Source organism: Dermacentor silvarum, chromosome 1, assembly GCF_013339745.2.
Source record: "Dermacentor silvarum isolate Dsil-2018 chromosome 1, BIME_Dsil_1.4, whole genome shotgun sequence".
In the NCBI taxonomy this organism is placed as follows: Eukaryota; Metazoa; Arthropoda; class Arachnida; order Ixodida; family Ixodidae; genus Dermacentor; species Dermacentor silvarum.
This window is the reverse complement of record NC_051154.1, coordinates 286,440,182-286,458,757: the sequence shown is the minus strand read 5'-3', so window position 1 is coordinate 286,458,757 and position 18,576 is coordinate 286,440,182. Positions and strand designations below refer to the sequence as shown.

Below are 18,576 nucleotides of genomic sequence, written 5' to 3'. Positions count from 1 at the left end.
GGAGTAATTGAAGGACACTATATGTAGGGGGACCTGACTTACCATAGTTCCATGAATGTAACATGACTGCAAATGTAATGCTTGAAAGGTAAACCTTTGACGACTCGAAAATGAAACGTTACAATTTTAATGTGAACTAGTGGTGCATAATGCAATCAAGCTTAAGAAATTCTGAAAGGAATGTGGGCTTGGAACATTTTAGCTTAACATGATCTGCTGCAGCAATGTGCAGCTGTGCAGGTGTCCACGTTCTGGAGCAGTATTCATGGTCGATGGCTTTTGAGGATACGATCATGTTTGTGAGATTTCATGTGACTCGGCACTGGATGTGTTGGTGTTTACGAGCAATTTGTCCAGTGCTAAATGACGCAGAAACTCTCCAAAGGGATCATAGCACACCAAAAGGGGGTCAACTGAGAAAACAGCTGCTGGTTTGCAAGTTCAATAAAAACAATTTATTCACCAAGCATTAAACTTGTCTAGGAGGCACTGGAACAACATTGTATCAACAGCAAAGCACTTCTTTAAATGTTTATTGATTAGCCATTTTGTTAATTAATCATATTTTAAAGCAACATACTGACATTTTTCTTGTTTTTCATTCAGCAGCGTGTGTACAGCAGTAAGCCAGTTTCAAGCTTTGTTTTTTTCTTTAATATATTTTTGGAAGGATTTTGTTGTTGAAAGACAGTTAAAAGTACAGTCAAACCTCGATATTGCGATCATGGATATAACAAATTATGGGATATTTGGTTAGTCATGCTTTGTTTCAATGGAGCATTCTCCTGCTATAACAAAATGGAAAATGCGAGATCTGAAAGTCTCGGTTATAGCGAACGAAATATTTGTTTGCACATTCCTCAAAATATTGTTACAGTGTGTCAAAGGTAGTGGAGCGGCAGCATCAGCAGCAACAACATTAGAAGAGCAGCGAGGAAGAGAAGGACGACGTGTAGTATCGGCGCCCTACGGCTCTCTGCAATAAACGCCTTCTACACACCCCGTAACGGAGTGGTGGAGGTGCGGGGTGTCTAAGCATCCAACGACGGAATCACTACCCCCTGAACCTCGTCGCAGCCGTCGACTGGCGGGACTTCCACCATCCTCAACAGCAGGCATGTCCCGAGAAACTGAAGCTCAGAGACCGACGGGCTCTTCGCAACTGTACAAGGAGCCACCCAGCTTTGCCGGGTGGCGGTGAGGATGTGGACGAGTGGTTGAAGCAGTACCGACGGGTGAGCAAACATAACGGCTGGGACTCCGCCTCTCAGCTGTCAAATGTTGTGTTCTCGCTCACGAACACTGCTCTCATGTGGTACGACAACCACGAGAACACGCTTACGACCTGGGATACATTTGTCCAAGAACTGAAAAGGTGCTTTGGGGACTCCGCAGCGAGGAAGAAGCGAGCTGAACATACTCTGTCCCAAAGGGCCCAACTCTCTGGCGAGACATGTACTATGTACATAGAAGAGGTCCTCAAGCTATGTAGACTCGTGGATTCAAGCATGTCTGATGAAGATAAAGTGGGTCATCTTCTCAAGGGCATAGCTGAAGATGTATATCAGTTCTTGATTGCTAAAGAAAACCTGACATCTGTGGCCGACATCATCCAACATTGTCGCACGTTTGAAGCATTGAAGATGCGTCGCGTGGCACCGAAATTTGGCCGTTTGGCTAATGTGCCGACATTGGCCTGCGTTGACGCGAGCACACCATCCGATCTGTCGTCTACAATACGACAGATAGTTCGGGAAGAGCTCCTCCGGTGCCACGAAATCGGCCGTTATGGTAGCGGCGACTCACGAGGCAACGAACCCGGACTGCCAGCTACGTCGTCGCAACCCTCTAATAATGCGGCGAACGTGGACGATTATAGAGCTGTACTTCCATCTGCACCCACCAACCGGCCACACTTCAACAACGAGCAGCAGCACCGCACTTCTTATCCGGCGCAGCGGTACCGTACCACTTATTCAGTGTACAGAGAATACGACGATCATGACCGATACCCAATGCTCGGTGGCAGCAATGAAGGCTTTGAGCAGCACCGTGAATTTCGGCCTCCTCACGTGTGCTATAGTTGCGGGGTCCCTGGCCACATCGCCAGGTTTTGCGACCGCCGCCGACCTTTCCGAGAACCTTCACGAGCGACGTACCAGTCAAATTATCAACCCTTTTCCGCGTCATGGCCTCCACGCCCGCCAACCAATCGTGGAATTCGTCAAGGTAGCTTCCGGAACCCATCACCAGCCTCCGATCGCAGCTTAACGCCACCGCCTGCTCCACGTACTCGGCGGTCTCCATCGCCGCGGCGTCGCCGGCTATTCCCACCACCGGAAAACTAGGCAGTGTGGCCGATGGGGGTGAGGTCGCTGGATACCATTCGCTGCCAACCGACGTTCCTCTGCCAGTTTTCATGCTGAAAAACAAAGTGCACATGCTTGTTGACGATATACCTACAATGGCTCTTGTGGATACTGGGGCAACAATTTACGTGATGAGCTTAAATTTTAAAGCCCTACTGGGACAAAAAGTGATGTTTTCGTGGAACAATATTTCCACGTTTCGTAGTGTTAGTGGTGACACGTTGTGCCCGATTGGTGTTTGTACTGCGGATGTGTGTTTGTGTGGCAAAGTATTTACCACTGAATTCGCCGTTATTCCTCGATCCACGCATGATGTTATTTTAGGCATCGATTTCTTGCAGGAGTGTGGTGCAACCGTTGACTGTCGAAGTGGGGAGCTTTCGGTACAACGCGAGATTATAACAGGACTCATGGAGAACTCGCCACGTGAAGAAGGTGCCTTTTGTGTTTCGGAGAACATCGTGATTCCCCCACTATGCGCTATATGCGTTCCGGTCATTTGCTCTGGTGCCAACTCCGCCACATTTGATGTCGCGACGGAGCCGCTTCATTCGGCCTGTGTAAAGAAGGTTTTGGTTCCGCATTGTTTAGTATCGGTAGTTGAAGGTCACTCTGGATTATGGGCAATGAACTATGCGGCCCAGCCCATACTTCTCCCTTCTGGCATGAAGCTCGCTCTCTTCAAAGAAGAGACACCGGCGTTACTGGCTGTACTCGGAGCTGCAGACGAGTCCCTCCATCTCTGCCCATCGGACTCGAAACTACTTCAGATGGTGAGCAAGTCGCTCAGCACGAGTGAGCGCTACACGTTACTAGATGTTCTATCCAAGCACTCGCAAGTGTTTGACTTTTCGCAGACTGACACGACGTCCCAAATTCCGACATCTCGAGTACGCCATCGTATAAATACCGGATCAGCGCACCCTAATGACAGAAGCCGTACAGAGTATCCCCGACTGAGCGCAAGATAATTGGCGAGCAAGTTCAGGAAATGTTGCACAGAGGGATAATTCAGAAGTCCGTGAGTCCCTGGGCTGCACCTGTCATCCTCGTTAAAAAAAAGATGGCAGTTGGCGATTCTGTGTTGATTATCGGCGGCTAAACAATGTTACCAAGAAAGATTACTACCCAATTCCACGTATAGATGATGCCTTAGACTGCCTTCATTCGGCTTCTTACTTTTCTTCTGTAGACTTGAGATCCGGCTACAGGCAAATCCCGATGCATGCCGAGGATAAGGAAAAAACGGCGTTCCTAACACCCGATGGACTTTTTGAATTCAATGTCATGCCGTTCGGCTTGTGCAACGCACCCGCCACCTTCGAACGATTCATGGATACTATTCTGCGAGGTCTAAAGTGGGAGATATGCATGTGCTACCTCGACGATGTTATTATTTTTGGACGCACATTTCACGAGCACAACACGCGTCTTGGTATTGCACTCAGCTGCATACAGAAGGCTTGTCTTGTGCTCAACTCTAAAAAGTGTCATTTTGGTGAGCGCCAAGCCTTGGTGTTGGGACATCTTGTGGACAAAAGACGGCGTCAGGCCTGACCCTGCGAAGACAGAGGCTGTTGAAGCATTTGAACCACCTCAGTCTGTCAAACAACTTCGCAGCTTTTTAGGACTCTGCTCCTATTTTCGGCGGTTCATTCCTCGATTTGCTGACGTCGCTTATCCCTTGACCAGCCTCCTGCACAAGAACGCCGCTTTCGAGTGGACGCCTGATTGTTCTGCTTCCTTTCGACAGCTGAAGTTTCTGCTGACGTCGCGACCGATCCTCCGACACTTCAATCCTTCTGCGCCAACAGAAGTCCACACAGATGCGAGTGGTGTAGGTCTTGGTGCTGTTCTGATTCAGCGCGTGGATGACAAAGAGCACATCATCGCCTACGCAAGTTGGTCATTAAGCAAACCCGAGTGTAACTACACGGTGACTGAGCAGGAATGTCTTGCTGTCATTTTTGCGGTGCAGCGATTTCGGTCGTACCTGTATGGGCGTCACTTTACGATCGTCACAGACCATCATTCTTTTTGCTGGCTCGTGAATCTTCGCGATCCATCTGGACGCCTTGCACGATGGGCCCTGCGTCTGCAAGAGTACAGCTTCACTGTATCCTACAAGAGCGGCCGACGACATGCTGATGCCGATTGCCTTTCCCGGATGCCTCTTAGTACAATGGAATGCGACGCCGACAGTTTCGACCACCTCATCGCATCCGTACACCGTGATTTCCTTGATGCCACAACCTTTGCAAGAGAGCAACGTGATGACCCGAGTTTAGAACCACTTTTCTCTGCAGCGAAAGAGTCGACATCATGTAGTTTTTGTGTTCGGGATGGACTGCTGTATAAGAAGAATTTTTCCGCAATAGGTGCACGGTTTCTTCTGGTGGTGCCAGAAGCCCTCCGCTCTTCTGTTTTGCGCGTCGTGCACGATGATCCAACTTCAGGTCATTTAGGCTCCACGCGGACACTCCATCGAGCCAAAGAAAGGTTTTACTGGCCTCAAATGCGCAAGACCACGGAGACATACGTAGCCACTTGCGCCGAGTGTCAAAGTCACAAGAGACCTACTGCAGCTCCAGCCGGTTTCTTACAGCCTGTGGTGCCACCCAGTTCCCCCTTTGAGGAAGTAGGCATCGATCTCATAGGACCGTTCCCACGTTTTTCCACAGGCAACCGCTGGATCATAGTATGTGCCGACTACCTGACTCGGTTCTGTGAGACGGCAGCACTACCCTCTGCAACTGCAGGCGAGGTTTCCCAGTTTATGCTGCATTGCATTATACTTCGGCATGGTCCCCCTCGAGTGATCATTAGCGACCGTGGCCGTGAGCTCACAGCTGATGTTGTTGAAGAACTTCTACGTTTGTGCGCCTCCAACCTGCGACACTCAACGCCTTACCACCCGCAAACTAATGGGCTGACAGAACGCACGAACAGAACACTTGTGAACATGATTTCCATGTACGTAAGCTCGGACCACAAGAACTGGGACGAAGTATTGCCGTTCATCACATACGCATACAACACCGCGCAACATGAGACCACTGGATACAGTCCGTTTTTCCTGCTCTACGCTCGTCCGCCGAGGTACACTTTGGACACTATCTTCCCTTTTGGCAGTCACGACGACGCTTGTATCGCGGAAACTCTCTGCCGAGCAGAGGAGGCTCGGCGCATAGCTCGATTACGTACTCTAGCTTCGCAAAAGCAGTCCAAATCCCGATACGATAGTCGACATCGGCAAGTCGCTTACGAACCGGGTGACCTAGTGTGGCTATGGACTCCCGTGCGTAAACGTGGTCTATGTCAAAAACTGCTCACTGACTATGGTGGATCGTTTATTGTGCTTGAGCGTCTCAGCGAGGTGAATTATAGAATTGCGCGCCTCACTTCCAGTGGGAGACGGTCATCCAGGACCGACATCACGCACGTAGCCCACCTGAAGCCCTTTATTCAACGAAAGCCCCACTGACTACTCGCCCGGTGGGCTTCGTCTGCGAGAGGAGCCATGTTACAGTGCGTCAAAGGTAGTGGAGCGGCAGCATCAGCAGCAACAACATTAGGAGAGCAGCGAGGAAGAGAAGGACGACGTGTAGTATCGGCACCCACTTGCCCTACGGCTCTCTGCAATAAACGCCTTCTACACACCCCGTAACAATATATATTCTGGTTGCAAAAAAGGTCAACTGCAGTCGCCCATTGATTTTTCAGATGCCCGATTTTTTGGACCTGCACCATAACTGCAGCACTGCCACGTACCTACCCCTAGTACCAATGTAAAAGACGATAATCGAAATTTCGGATGCAGCACGATGTTTCAGGCAGGAGCTGCATGTGTGATGTTTTAAGCATGGCGGCCATGAACAATGTTGCTATTTTGTTGACTTGCACAAAACTGCAACTTTGGTTGCCGACTCACGATGAAGCGGTGCTGGTTAGGCCTAGTGGTCCAAGCAGTGCGGCTGGCGGCATTGCTGGTGACAAGCTGTCGTTGGAAGCTTGCCGCCAATATGTTCACACCTGTAGACCTTATCAGCAATCGAGTGTGAGATCAGATGCACGGGCTAGACTGACGACCGTAGTAGTGGAGTACGAATCTACGTGCGGTACCCTCAGAGACCGAAAGTCTTCTGGCAGCATGCCTGTTTTTATAGACAGTTGTTTAGCATACGCAATACCATTGTGTATGCCATAAAATAGCAGGTCGTCACTCCACATGCCAGAACGCTAAACGACCCATAGTGTATAGCGTACGCACGCTATTTCTCAGATTTAGCGTTGCTGTCTTTACATGGTTTACGTAATTTACGTAAAACATAGTGGCAGTCCCCACTGCCCACTTCGAATGGAATTTGGTGTTGCTTTTGTAGAATTCACTTTTTTTGTAGCAAATGACTGCGTAAACGACTGTTGCTTAATCTCGGGCCCCTTCGATGACAGTGTATTATGGATAACATTGTGGAGTTTTCGAGATCGCTTCTCGTTTCAATTGAGACGAAGCCTAACGAGGGAAACCTGCGAGATGTTAGCTCCACCTATCGGCCCAGTTGGGAGATAGGTGCGACGGCATATGGGCCTCTGAGATCGGAAGATCTCGCAGGCCAACTAAAACTGTAATAAACCTGCGCTGCTTAGCGTACGCTGTAACAGTGTATAAGGTACGCTATAGTTGCGTACGCTAAACTATAACTGTCTTATGTTGGCACTTGTAGACCGCGTCAGCGATTGAGCGTGAAATCATGCATGCAAGCTCTAAACTGGCGGCCGTAGTGTGGTGTATGGAAGCGCAGTATTCTCTGTGTCCGAAAAGTGTCAGTGGTGTGCACATTTTGGCCAGCGGCTTGTCTTGGTTGTACCGCAGTCAGCAAGCCAACAAGCCGATCCCACGCGATAACACAGATCGCACAATTGCACATTGACGGCCGTGCAGAGTGTCTGTATGTAATTTATTGATCCCGTGTCTCCCATCAGCATGGCAGGATGTCGATGGGTCACCAAAATCCACAGGAGGCACTTTGCTGGCTCATATAAGGCAGCCCACTTGCGTTTCTGCCACATAAACCTGGTTGAGACTTTTGTTTTTCACTGATACCTTTTTGTATGCTTATAATGAATATCGCACACGAGAAAGTTATTTTTGTGGCTTATGTGACTTTGTTATAACAAGGTTCGACGGTATTGTTTTACTGCTTTGCAGTGAGTGTGGTCCGTCTTCAAGAGAAAGTGGTTATTATACACATAGTACATGCATCTGTATGCATGCGGCCGCCAAAATCACTCCTTACTGCCTCACTGCTGGTGTACTTCTCGTATCTTCCATTCACTGCACATCCAAGCCATCTTGTTCGTCTCTCTTGAATTGGAGCTGCTACATCCGGGACCTTCCCCATTCATTTTTGTATGTGGTCATTGGTTGTCATTCCAAACTCTCATAGTTTGTAGAAGAAAAAAAATGCCGGCTGTCCCGTGTATAGGATAAGGCGCAAGCATGAAACCTGTGTCACCATGAACCGCTGCATGCACAAAATCGATGTTATTGCAACACTCTTAACCCCTGTCACTACATACTTTTGAATGGCAATCATAGGGATGTGTTTATTTAGGGCTATGATTTCCTCATCTGACTGATGGTACATGGCTAAAAGGGGAGAGGAATATTGTCACGACCTCGCAGGAGACGTGGAAGCAGGCGTACAGCACGTATACAAGTACTTTATATGAGCAGCAAACGCAACGTCGTTGTCGTCTCTGTTTTTCTACCCGTGCGCTACTTCAGCGTCGTTTCCATGGCCGGGCACATACCCGCGGCGACGATATAGCATGTGGCATTTGCCCCTCCTTTGAAAGAAGCATCGTCCCGATGCGCCAAGCGCCCAAGAAAGTGCAGTGATGGTGCAAAAGTGAGGTCATGATGCAAAATATGGCTTCATACGAAGCACGTGCACAACTTCATAATTCACGTCACTGATGCGGCGTAGAACTGTGTACGGCCCGAAGTATCTTCGCAGGAGCTTCTCAGATAGCCCCCGCCGACGAATAGGAGTCCAAACCCATACCTGGTCGCCGATGTTGTACGTGACGAGTCTGTGTCGAAGATTGTAGTGTCTGGCATCGTAGTTCTGTTGCACTTGGATGCGCAAGCGTGCAAGCTGCCTTGCTTCCTCGGCGCGTTGCGTAAACTCCTCGGCACCAGTCTCGTGATCACCACACTCGTGTGGCAGCATCGCGTCCAACAGTGTTGTTACTTCCCGGCCATAGACGAGGCTGAAAGGTGTCACGCGTGCTGTCTCCTGGCGAGCCGTGTTGTACGCAAATGTAACATATGGTAAAATCTCGTCCCAGTTCTTGTGGTCGACGTCGATGTACATACTCATCATGTCTGCCAGAGTCTTATTCAAACGTTCTGTCAGCCCATTGGTTTGGGGGTGATGAGCGGTTGTCTTGCGGTGAGTTGTACCACTTAATCGCAACACGGTATCCAGAAGCACGGCCGTGAAAGCAGAACCTCTGTCGGTAATGACCACTGCGGGGGCGCCATGCCTTAGGACGACGGCTTCGATGAAAAATCGTGGTGCTTCGGCTGCTGTTCCCCGCTGGAGAGCACCTGTTTCGGCGTATCGGGTAAGATAATCAGTGATGACGATTATCCATCTATTGCCGGCGGAAGACACTGGAAATGGACCTAAAAGGTCCATGCCAACTTGTGCGAACGGCGCTTGTGGTATCTGAACAGAATGCAGCAGTCCAGCAGGCTTGACGGGTGGGGTTTTGCGGCGCTGGCAATCCAGGCATGTCTGAACATAACGTTTCACGACCGGCGCAAGTCTTGGCCAGTAATACTTTAGCCTAATTCTGGATAATGTGCAGGAGTAGCCCAAGTGACCAGCGGTCGGCGCGTTCTGACAGGCGTGTAGGACTTCGTTCCGTAGAGATGCGGGAACGACAAGTAGGTAGCTGCTGCCACTGGGTGAAAAGTTCTTTTTCTATAGAACGTCGTGACGCAAGCAAAATGAAGGCAGCGCTCTGGCGAATAACCTCGGCACGCAGCTTGTTTTTCCCTCTAAGTAATCAATAAGAGGAACCAGTTCTGCGTCCTCGCGTTGCAGGCGTGAAACGGCGACAGCGTCTACCATGCCTAGAAAAGCTGTGTCGTCATCGTCGTGCAATGCAGTCTCAACAGGTGACCGAGACAGGCAGTCGGCGTCGGCGTGCCGCTTCCCCGATTTGTAGACAACAGTGAAGTCGAACTGCAGCTCCAGCGTGCTAGCCGACCAGCTGGATCTTTTAAATTAGTCAGCCAGCAAAGTGCATGGTGATCACTGACGACGGTGAAACAGCGACCGTATAGATATGGGCGAAATTTGAGGATGGCCCAGACTACCGCGAGGCACTCTTTTTCTGTAGTGGAGTAGTTAGTCTCCGTTCTGGATAGGGTCCTGCTGGCGTACGCAAGCACTCTTTCGGTGCCGTCCTGCCGCTGAAGAAGCACTGCGCCAAGGCCGACATTGCTAGCATCGGTATGAAGAATCGTCGGGGCGTCTTCGTCAAAGTGTGCGAGCACAGGAGGCGTCTGCAGCCGCTGCCGTAGCTGGTCAAATGCCCGTTGCTGCTCTTCGCCCCACACGAAGGGGACATCTTCGCGGGTGAGATGTGTTAATGGACACGCGATGCGCGAAAAGTCCGCAATAAACCGCCGGTAGTAGGCGCAGAGGCCCAGAAAACGTTGCACGGCCTTTTTATCAGATGGCGTCGGGAAATTAGCGACGGCAGCGATTTTATCAGGGTCAGGTCGAACACCTTCATGACTAACCACGTGACCGAGGAATTGAAGTTCCTCAAAACCAAAATGTCACTTTTCCGGTTTCAAAGTTAGGCCTGCTGAGCGTATTGCCTCAAAGACCGTCTTCAATCTCCGTAAGTGTTCGTCGAACGTGGCGGAGAAAACAATCACGTCGTCGAGGTACACTAGGCAGGTTTGTCATTTGAGGCCTGAGAGTACTGTGTCCATGAATCGTTGAAACATTGCTGGCGCAGAACACAAACCGAAGGGAAGCACCTGAAATTCATAAAGTCCATCGGGTGTCACAAAAGCGATCTTTTCACGGTCTCTCTCATCAACTTCGATTTGCCAGTAGCCGCTTTTCAAGTCCATCGACGAAAAGTAACGTGGGTTTCGTAGCCGGTCCAGTGAATCATCGATACGCGGTAGCGGATAAACGTCTTTCTTTGTGATCTGGTTGAGTTTTCGATAGTCGACGCAGAAGCGCAGACTACCGTCCTTCTTTTTCACCAATACGACAGGCGATGCCCACGGACTCTTAGATGGCCGAATAACTCCGTCCTCAAGCATCATCTTCACTTGTTTTTGGATTGCCTCCCGCTCTTTTGGTGCTACACGATAAGGATTCTGCCGGATGGGTCTTGCGTCGTCTTCGGTGATAATACGGTGCTTGGTGAGCGGCGTCTGGCTAACTCTTGACGTTGATGCGAAGCAGCTGTTAAACTCATTGATGAGCTCAAGAAGGCTGTTGCGTTCGATGGGCGATAAAGTTCGACTGACATCAACCACAGGTGCAGGCATAGGCGCGGTGGACGCCGCGTGCTGCACTGAGAGGCAGTCTTGTATTGGGGCAATTTCGTCGAAGTAAGCAACAGCAGTGCCTTTAACAATCTGTTGACGTTCCCTGCTAAAATTCGTCAGCAGGAGTTCAGCATGTCCGTCGAGTACTATAATTACGGCCCTGGCGACGGAAACGCCCTGACTCAGTACTAGTGCGTTGATGTGTTCAGCGACGCCAGGCCCGGTGTGCAAGTTATCGCATATGACAGGCACGAGGGAACAACTTCGCGGCGGAAGCGTGACGTCATCGTCGGCGATACGTAAACGCGGTCGCTGGTCATCCGCGGGGTCGACGTCTTCGGAGCTCGTAGCAAATGTCACCATGAGGTCGCGGACATAAATAACTGCACCGTACTCCCTCAAGAAATGCATTCCCAAAATAAGTTCTTTACAGCACTCAAAGAGAATGACGAGGGTGGCAACGAAGGCTGAACCGGCGATTATGATTCTGGCTGTGCATTTTCCAATCGGCGTCATCAACTGGCCCCCGGCAGTTCTGATGTTGGGCCCGGTCCAGGGCGTCTTCACTTTTCTTAGTCTGTCAGCTAGCTTTAGACTCATTATCGAAAAATGCGAACCAGTGTCAACGAGAGCGGCCACTTGGTGGCCGTCAATGCTAACGACAAGATCGGCGCTGACGGCGTCTGTTACATGTGGTGTGGTTGGAATCGTCGGAGTCGTAGAGTCGTCGATCGTCGGTGATGGGGGTTCTTGGGAAGCTGGACGGTTTGCAACCTCACCCCCGGAGGTCGCTGCCTCTAGTTTCCCCGGCGCGGGCTAGGAGACCTGCCCCTAGAGGCGTCAGAAAAATTGCGACGGGTTGGTTGGGTGTAACGAGCCGGTGATGGGGAACGCGATTGAGGCGTCGTTGAACCTTCCGGTCGAAAGTTGGAAGGATTGTCGTCACATGTACGTGGAGCGTCAAACCGAGGGTAACTATAGTTGGTGGGAAATCTGGGAAACCCAGCTGCGCGGTAGTGGCAAGCTCGATAAACATGTCCTGCTTCACCGCAATGAAAGCATAGCGGCCGGCGATCAGCGGTGCGCCACAAATCGGTTTTTCGTAGCGGATAGCCGGCAGGGAATTCTCCATAAGACCGCGGCGCAGCGATCGGCTGTCGGCGATACGGCATTGCTGGCGGCGGCTGTGACTGTCGAAGATAGGGCATCGGGGATGGCGGCGGTGGCTGCGTCGGATTGGTCGACAGTGTCAGCAGCATCGAAGTGGCGGGAGGTGGACGACAAAGAGCTTCCGCGTATGTGCATCGTCGCGGCGCCGCTTGCCAGTCGGGCGAAGAAAAGGCCTGTCGAACTTCCTCCCGGACGACATCAGCGACAGAAGCCACCGCTGGTGCCATGGGAGCAATTCCGAACTGCCGGATCTCCTCTCGCACAATCTCTCGGATAACTTCACGCAGAGATGTGTCGCTGCCCTCAGGTAGCAGTGAAGCATTTGTTGGCGAGTTCGCGCGATCGTATTGGCAGTACCGCTGCTCTAGTGCCCGTTCGATAGCGGTAGCCTCCTTGGTAAATTCGGCCACTGTCGTCGGTGGATTCCTCACGAGTCCGGCAAACAGCTGCTCCTTCACTCCCCGCAAGAGATAGCGCAACTTCTTTTCTTCGGCCATCTCAGGATCTGCTATGTGGAAAAGGCGGGCCATATCTTCTGCAAACATGGCAACGCTCTCATTTGGCTTCTGAACACGAGATTCGAGAAGGCGCTGCGCATTGTCTTTTCTGTCGCTGCTAGTGAATGTGTCTAGAAGCTGGGTGCGGAAGGCATCCCATGTGGTCAGGCTCCTCTCCCGGTTCACAAACCATGTCCGTGCACTGTCTCGAAGAGCAAGATAGACATAAGACAGCTTTTGCCAGGAGCTCCATTCTTTATGACTGGCGACACGCTCGAACTGGTCCAGCCAATCTTAGACATCTTCAATGGCGTCACCATGGAAACTTTCTGGGACCATAGGATGCTGTAACGTCACCTGCGATGAAGTTGCAGTGGCCATGGTGGTAGTACTTAGACGCGATCCGGCAGGATCCTGCAAGGGGTTGAACTCGGGCGTCAGGCCTAGCAGGCGGCGACTGTACCGGTGAACCGGAGTTTCGACGAGCGAAGGCGATTCCGCGTTCGATGGATGGCTCCGCGAAGGGGTGCTAAGCATGAGGCAATCCTACCCAGCACCTCCACCAGTGTCACGACCTCGCAGTCACGACCTCACGACCACGACAATATACAACTTTGGTGGAGTTGGATTCAATATGCAAGGTTGCTCACTTGCCGTATTTACACGATTGTAGGTCAACCCTTTTTTTCAAATTTGGCAATCCAGTGTTGGGGGGTCGACTTAGAATCGAAACCGAACCGTGTACCGCTAGTAATGGCAAGAAAAATGAGAAATCGGGGGCGCTACGGCGTGGTTACAACTTTGCACCTACGTTTTTATGGTTACGGTAGAAGCGTAGCGTAATAATTTACTGTATTGCATACATTTTGATTGCGCGCACCACGAGTGCACGGCTCTTGTGGGAGCATCGATCATGGAAGAGCCGCCGTTTATGGGGTATTGGTAGCTGGCGGAAGAGCCGCCGTTTCGGGGGTATTGGTAGCTGGCGGAAGAGCCACCATTAGGGGGGTATTGGTAGTTGGCGGAAGAGCCGTCGTTTGGTGGGGTATTAGTAGTTGGTGGAAGAGCTTTTCTTTGAGATACGATTGTTTTCGACGGCCGCGCGCATCTGTCACTTCTGCTGTTGTGCTGAATCGTCGCGCCTGTCATGAGTGCCAAGAACTTTCGGTGCTCGTTCTCAGCAGCGTTCAAACGGGCTGCTATCCTCCTTGTTGAGGAAACTAACAACTGCGCAGCGGGACGCAAGTCTGGAGTCAGTGAACGTGTGGTGCGGCAGTGGCGGCTTCAGCGCGAGAAAATTTGGCCTCTCTGGCTAATGTGTGCGGGTGGGTCCTCTCTGCGTGGGGGGCTGTACCACGCGATGTCGTGGTGCGGTCGTTCGCGAAGTGTGGACTCACTTTTGATGACGACGTGCTGTGGGACCGCAGCAGCTATGACGGCAGCAGTACCAGTAAGGTCAACTCTAGTGACGATGAGTAGTCTTAGCAACCCCATCAATAAATTTCCCTTGTGTGAAATGCACTCGCGTGAGTTTTCTCCCCCCCCCCCCACAATTTTTTTTTGATACATGCAATTTTGGGGGGGGGGGGTCGACCTACATTCGAGTCGACTTACAATCGTGTAAATACGGTAAGAATTGTATAGAAGGCTGTTACAAGACAGACTGTACAGTACTTATTATGGAACTGCTATGCACACACAAGAAACGAGGACACAAGACAAAGGCAACACACAAATGTAAACACTCAAAAGGTAACACGCAGCGCTTGTGCATTACCTTTGCCTTGTGTCCTCATTTCTTGTGTGTGCACGCAGTTCCATAATGAATAGCTACCAACTCGCCCAACTTTCAGTACTTGTGCAATTTTAGTTCAGGTACACTTTGCTGCACTGTGGTTGTGTGTCTTAGTAGCGAAAATTTATACAGTATATTTTTCAGGCTTGTGTATTGTGTAAAAGGAGATTTAAACAGCACCGTGCTTGTGCCTGGAAATGCCGGCTGCCGCAGGCACATTTGATTGGGGTGAAATGCAAAAACGCCCATGTGCACATCGATTAAGGTGCACGCTAAAGAATTCCAGATGGTCCAAATTAATCCAGAGTCCCGCGCTATGGTGTCAGTGCCGGATTAAGGTGGGGGCTATAGGGGCTGCAGCCCCGGGCCCCCGACTTGCAGGGGCCCCGCTCGACCATTTGAAAAAAAAAAAAAACAGTTGCTGAGCGCCCTTCTGCCCATATTATCATCGAAAACCGACAGCCGGGGCAACGTCTTCACAGCCGTCGCGTTCATTTCGGCGAAAGCCCCAAGCTCGGCTCCGGTCTTTTCGGTACAGGAGGTTTTGGCGAAACGTAACTCTGAGCATGGCACCAAAACACCGTATGGTATACCTTTACCACAAAAAAAAAATTATAAATTGTGTAAGCAACAAATAAAACTTCAGATTACAATGTCTAACAGTAGCAACAAGCAGAATAATAACTTGCAGATGCGACAGAATTGCCAGAAGAACATGTAAGTCAGATAATAACCGTTAAATTATACTAGAAATCACGCCAAGGAAAGTAGTTTCTCGAACCAATAAAGATGTATATTTTATCATTGCTCAGTGAATGTAACATGTGGGCTTCGAAAAATTCAGCTTCTTAAACCAATCGTTGTCATCATGATCATCGTCGTCGTCATTAGGGCCTCAAGGATGCAGTTAGCCCCGGGCCCCGAAATTTCTTAATACGGCACTGTATGGCATGCCTCATAACCAGATTGTGGTTTTTGCATGTAAAACCCCAGAATTTGATTTTTTCAGTGCTGTTGGGCATGTGTTTTTTCTCTTATGTGTAGCTTATGTGGGGCACAGGAGAAATACTTATTACAGAAATGGATAGGTTGACTTTAGAAAGAACCATTACATTATAACCAAAAGCACAGCATTCAGATCAGTCGTCCTTGCTTACGCATACCCAGAAGACAATGTTCAGAATACCCAGAAGACAATTCCTTTCAATGTCAGTTTTCTAGTCAAAAACAAAACTACTATAGTTCCCTTAATGTGGGCCCGCACCATTTTTCACTTAGTGCAGGATGCAGAGTAAAGTGTTCAGCAGCTTGCATAACTTTTCAAAACATGAAAACCATGAAAAAGTGGAATCCTTGTGCTTTTGAAGCATTTGGAGAGTAAACAAGGAGTACCTTCGGTGCTCGAGTCGAACTTGTGAAAAGGGGTTCCAAGAAGCTTGCAGTATCTCTGGTATCTGTGTTCGGATATGAGTATGGTTTCAGAGCTGAAACTTCAAGGAATTGATGGAAGGGCACCACCAGGAGTGGAGCATGTAGCCTAATTTGACTCTTAAAATTAATAAGACTGTGTTTCATTGTTTGCATTTTTTTCGACAGGTTTATCCTGGCATCACGTTCTGACTACTTCTCGCTCATCTTCAGGAAGGAATTTGCAGCTGAGGAGAGTGAGACAATCAGCATGGACGGGTAGGGCAGGCCTGTATTATGCTTCTTTTGAATTTCGTTTTCTCTGCCTTTACATTGATAAACAGTTGCACTTAATAAACAGGTTGGATATACATAGTTTGCACGCACGTCACTTCCGCACCGGTCCGCGAGCCTGTCCGCCCTCTTTTGGCACCTGCGCGCCTGCAGAAGCGTGCTGGAGCAGGCTGCGTGTGCTGACACTTTGTTGATCCGAAGTTCCTTCTCGCGTCGTGATCATGCCAATCTGCGCGATTTTTGGTACAAGAAGTACCACTGCCATGAAGCCGAGCTACGCAGAACCGGGCGTAGGTCTGCACCAAAAGTAATAACATGGCACTGCGAATGCAAAAGAATGCTGTCGGAGAAACGTCGGTGCCTGTGGCTTTCCTGGATAAATCGGAAGGACCTGAACAACGTGCATGTCGTCACTTTGTTTCAAGCGAGTATATAACACGCCAAAACACTGCACATCACGCATGATCGTAAAAGGGTGGCAGCCCCCATACTGGTTGGTGACTGCCTGCTCGCACGCGCATGGTCGCTTTTACCGCTCCGTGTACTTGTGTTGTAGTGCACGTTAAAGAACTCCAGGAGGTCCAAATTATCCCGGAACCCTCCACTGCCGCGTGTTTCATAATTAGATCGTGATTTTAGCACGCAAAACCCCAATTTTGTTTTTTTTAACGGCCTGCAAACTGCTTCGCACCGTCATTTCTTGGCATGTGTGCTTCGCTTAGCGATATGCTAAGCAATATTTGAATGTCTGCATGCTTTCAATATAATGGGCTACTTCTATTTAACGTAACAAAATTCACATGCACGGACATGCACCGAACTGTAAACCAAAACTCGCAGAAAGAAGCGAACACACGTTTTGAAGCTTGGGGAAAAAGTGCGTATAGGTCACGGAGGAAGATTATTTAGGAGTAGAAACTCCCGTCAGCACGGGCGCTCGCGTGCAACCAGATGTCACAGTAGTATGCGCTGACGGGGGCGCATGCAGTGGTGGCACCTTGCGGAGCGTCATGCAAGCAGCACAGAAAAAAAAAAGCAGAAGCCCGGCGGGTTGCTCGGGAGTGTTCTCCTTCGGTGGTTCCCGTGTCTCCCGCTCAAAGCAGGTGCCAAGCAGACGACACGGGCGTTCGGCGTTCGCTTCAGCGTGCACACCTTTACGTTGTTTTTGTGGGCCTTTAACTTGTGAGGCACGCGGCCGAACGGGAGCAACGCGTGCGGCCGCGAACGGGAGCAAGCCACGTGACCGGTTGCCTTGGCTACCAAGACGGCGATAATTTCTTTCTTGGCCGCCAGGTGCCGCCAGCATGATAGTGGCTCCGCGGGCTTGTGACATTTTCTGGCCGCCGCAACTGGCGGAGTTTCCACTCCTAAAGGTTTCTTGCTCCGTGGTATAGGTGAACCTCTGTGGCAAGAAAGCTGTCCCTGAATGGAGCAGCACAAAAAATACTGAGATTGTTTTCTCTGCCGCACGTCAAGGAACATATGCTTTCATTGACTCACCTCGCCGAGGACGATGTTAAGACCCGACGACAGGCGCTTCGCTGCAACCTACCTCACCCAACCGCTCGTGAAGTAATTGTGCGCCTTCAGCGATTTGTAAGCCTTTATTTCGTTCAGCGTCATGTAGCTCGTGGACGGGACAAGATAAATAAGAATATCCACGTACGTCGTGGCAGGGAGCACCTCGGGGTCTGAACTGGTGTCCACGCCAATGTGCAGCTAGTATGGGTCCACGCCGTCGCACATTCCGACCTTTTCTTTGTAGCGAGCCCGCGTCGGCCCTACAAGCTCGTCCATGTAGGAAGGGCAAAAATCAGGGCTCCTGACTTTTGCCATTGCAAAGCTTTCACGACAGCAAATATGCAGCGCTGACACGTAGAAGCGAACGCCGAACACAAGCGCAGTGGACCAGCGGCTAGTAGCGAGGTGCCTAGCGATGGCGGACGGCCGGGGCAGGCGGCGGATATGACGTTACATGCAAACTATGTATACTTTACATGCTGTTAATTATTGCTGCCTTCCAATTTCGTGATTCTGCTTGGACAATTATTAGTGAACCTTCATCACAAGCTCGGTGTAAAAAACTGATTATTCTAGCAGTAAATGCTTCAGAGTTTGTTTTTGGAAAACTTGGTCACTTTGACTTTGCTGTACTATAAGTAATTATTTTGCAGTATTTTTCATTTGGACCAAACTCGGGCAGCACAATTGTTATTGGCCACAGCTGGCATGCTTTAAAGGGAAGAAAAATGCAAAAATGATTGCCGAAATTTTGCACTGTACAGTGTACTTTTACAGTGTACAGTGTAGGTGGCATAATTTATACTGGCCCCTTTAGCCCTGGTTTGGATGTTGTCTGGGCATCAGTTTTTTTCCCTGTAAATGTGCAAGTAATGCTAATTTATATTCTATAGTATGCATTGCCTATGTGTGCATTACTGTGTCAGCTGT

At 50.0% G+C, this 18,576-nt stretch overlaps 1 protein-coding gene across 3 annotated transcripts in view; it reads left to right on the top strand.

The window, feature by feature from the left end:
- LOC119437191 (uncharacterized) overlaps positions 1 to 18,576 on the top strand; it is a 135,774-nt gene that overhangs the window by 17,109 nt on the left and 100,089 nt on the right. For all 3 annotated transcript variants that reach the window (XM_037704249.2, XM_049660352.1, XM_049660353.1), the window contains one exon: positions 16,021 to 16,110. In XM_037704249.2, coding sequence (XP_037560177.1) covers positions 16,021 to 16,110 — 90 coding nt within the window. The remainder of the gene's footprint in view (positions 1 to 16,020; positions 16,111 to 18,576) is intronic.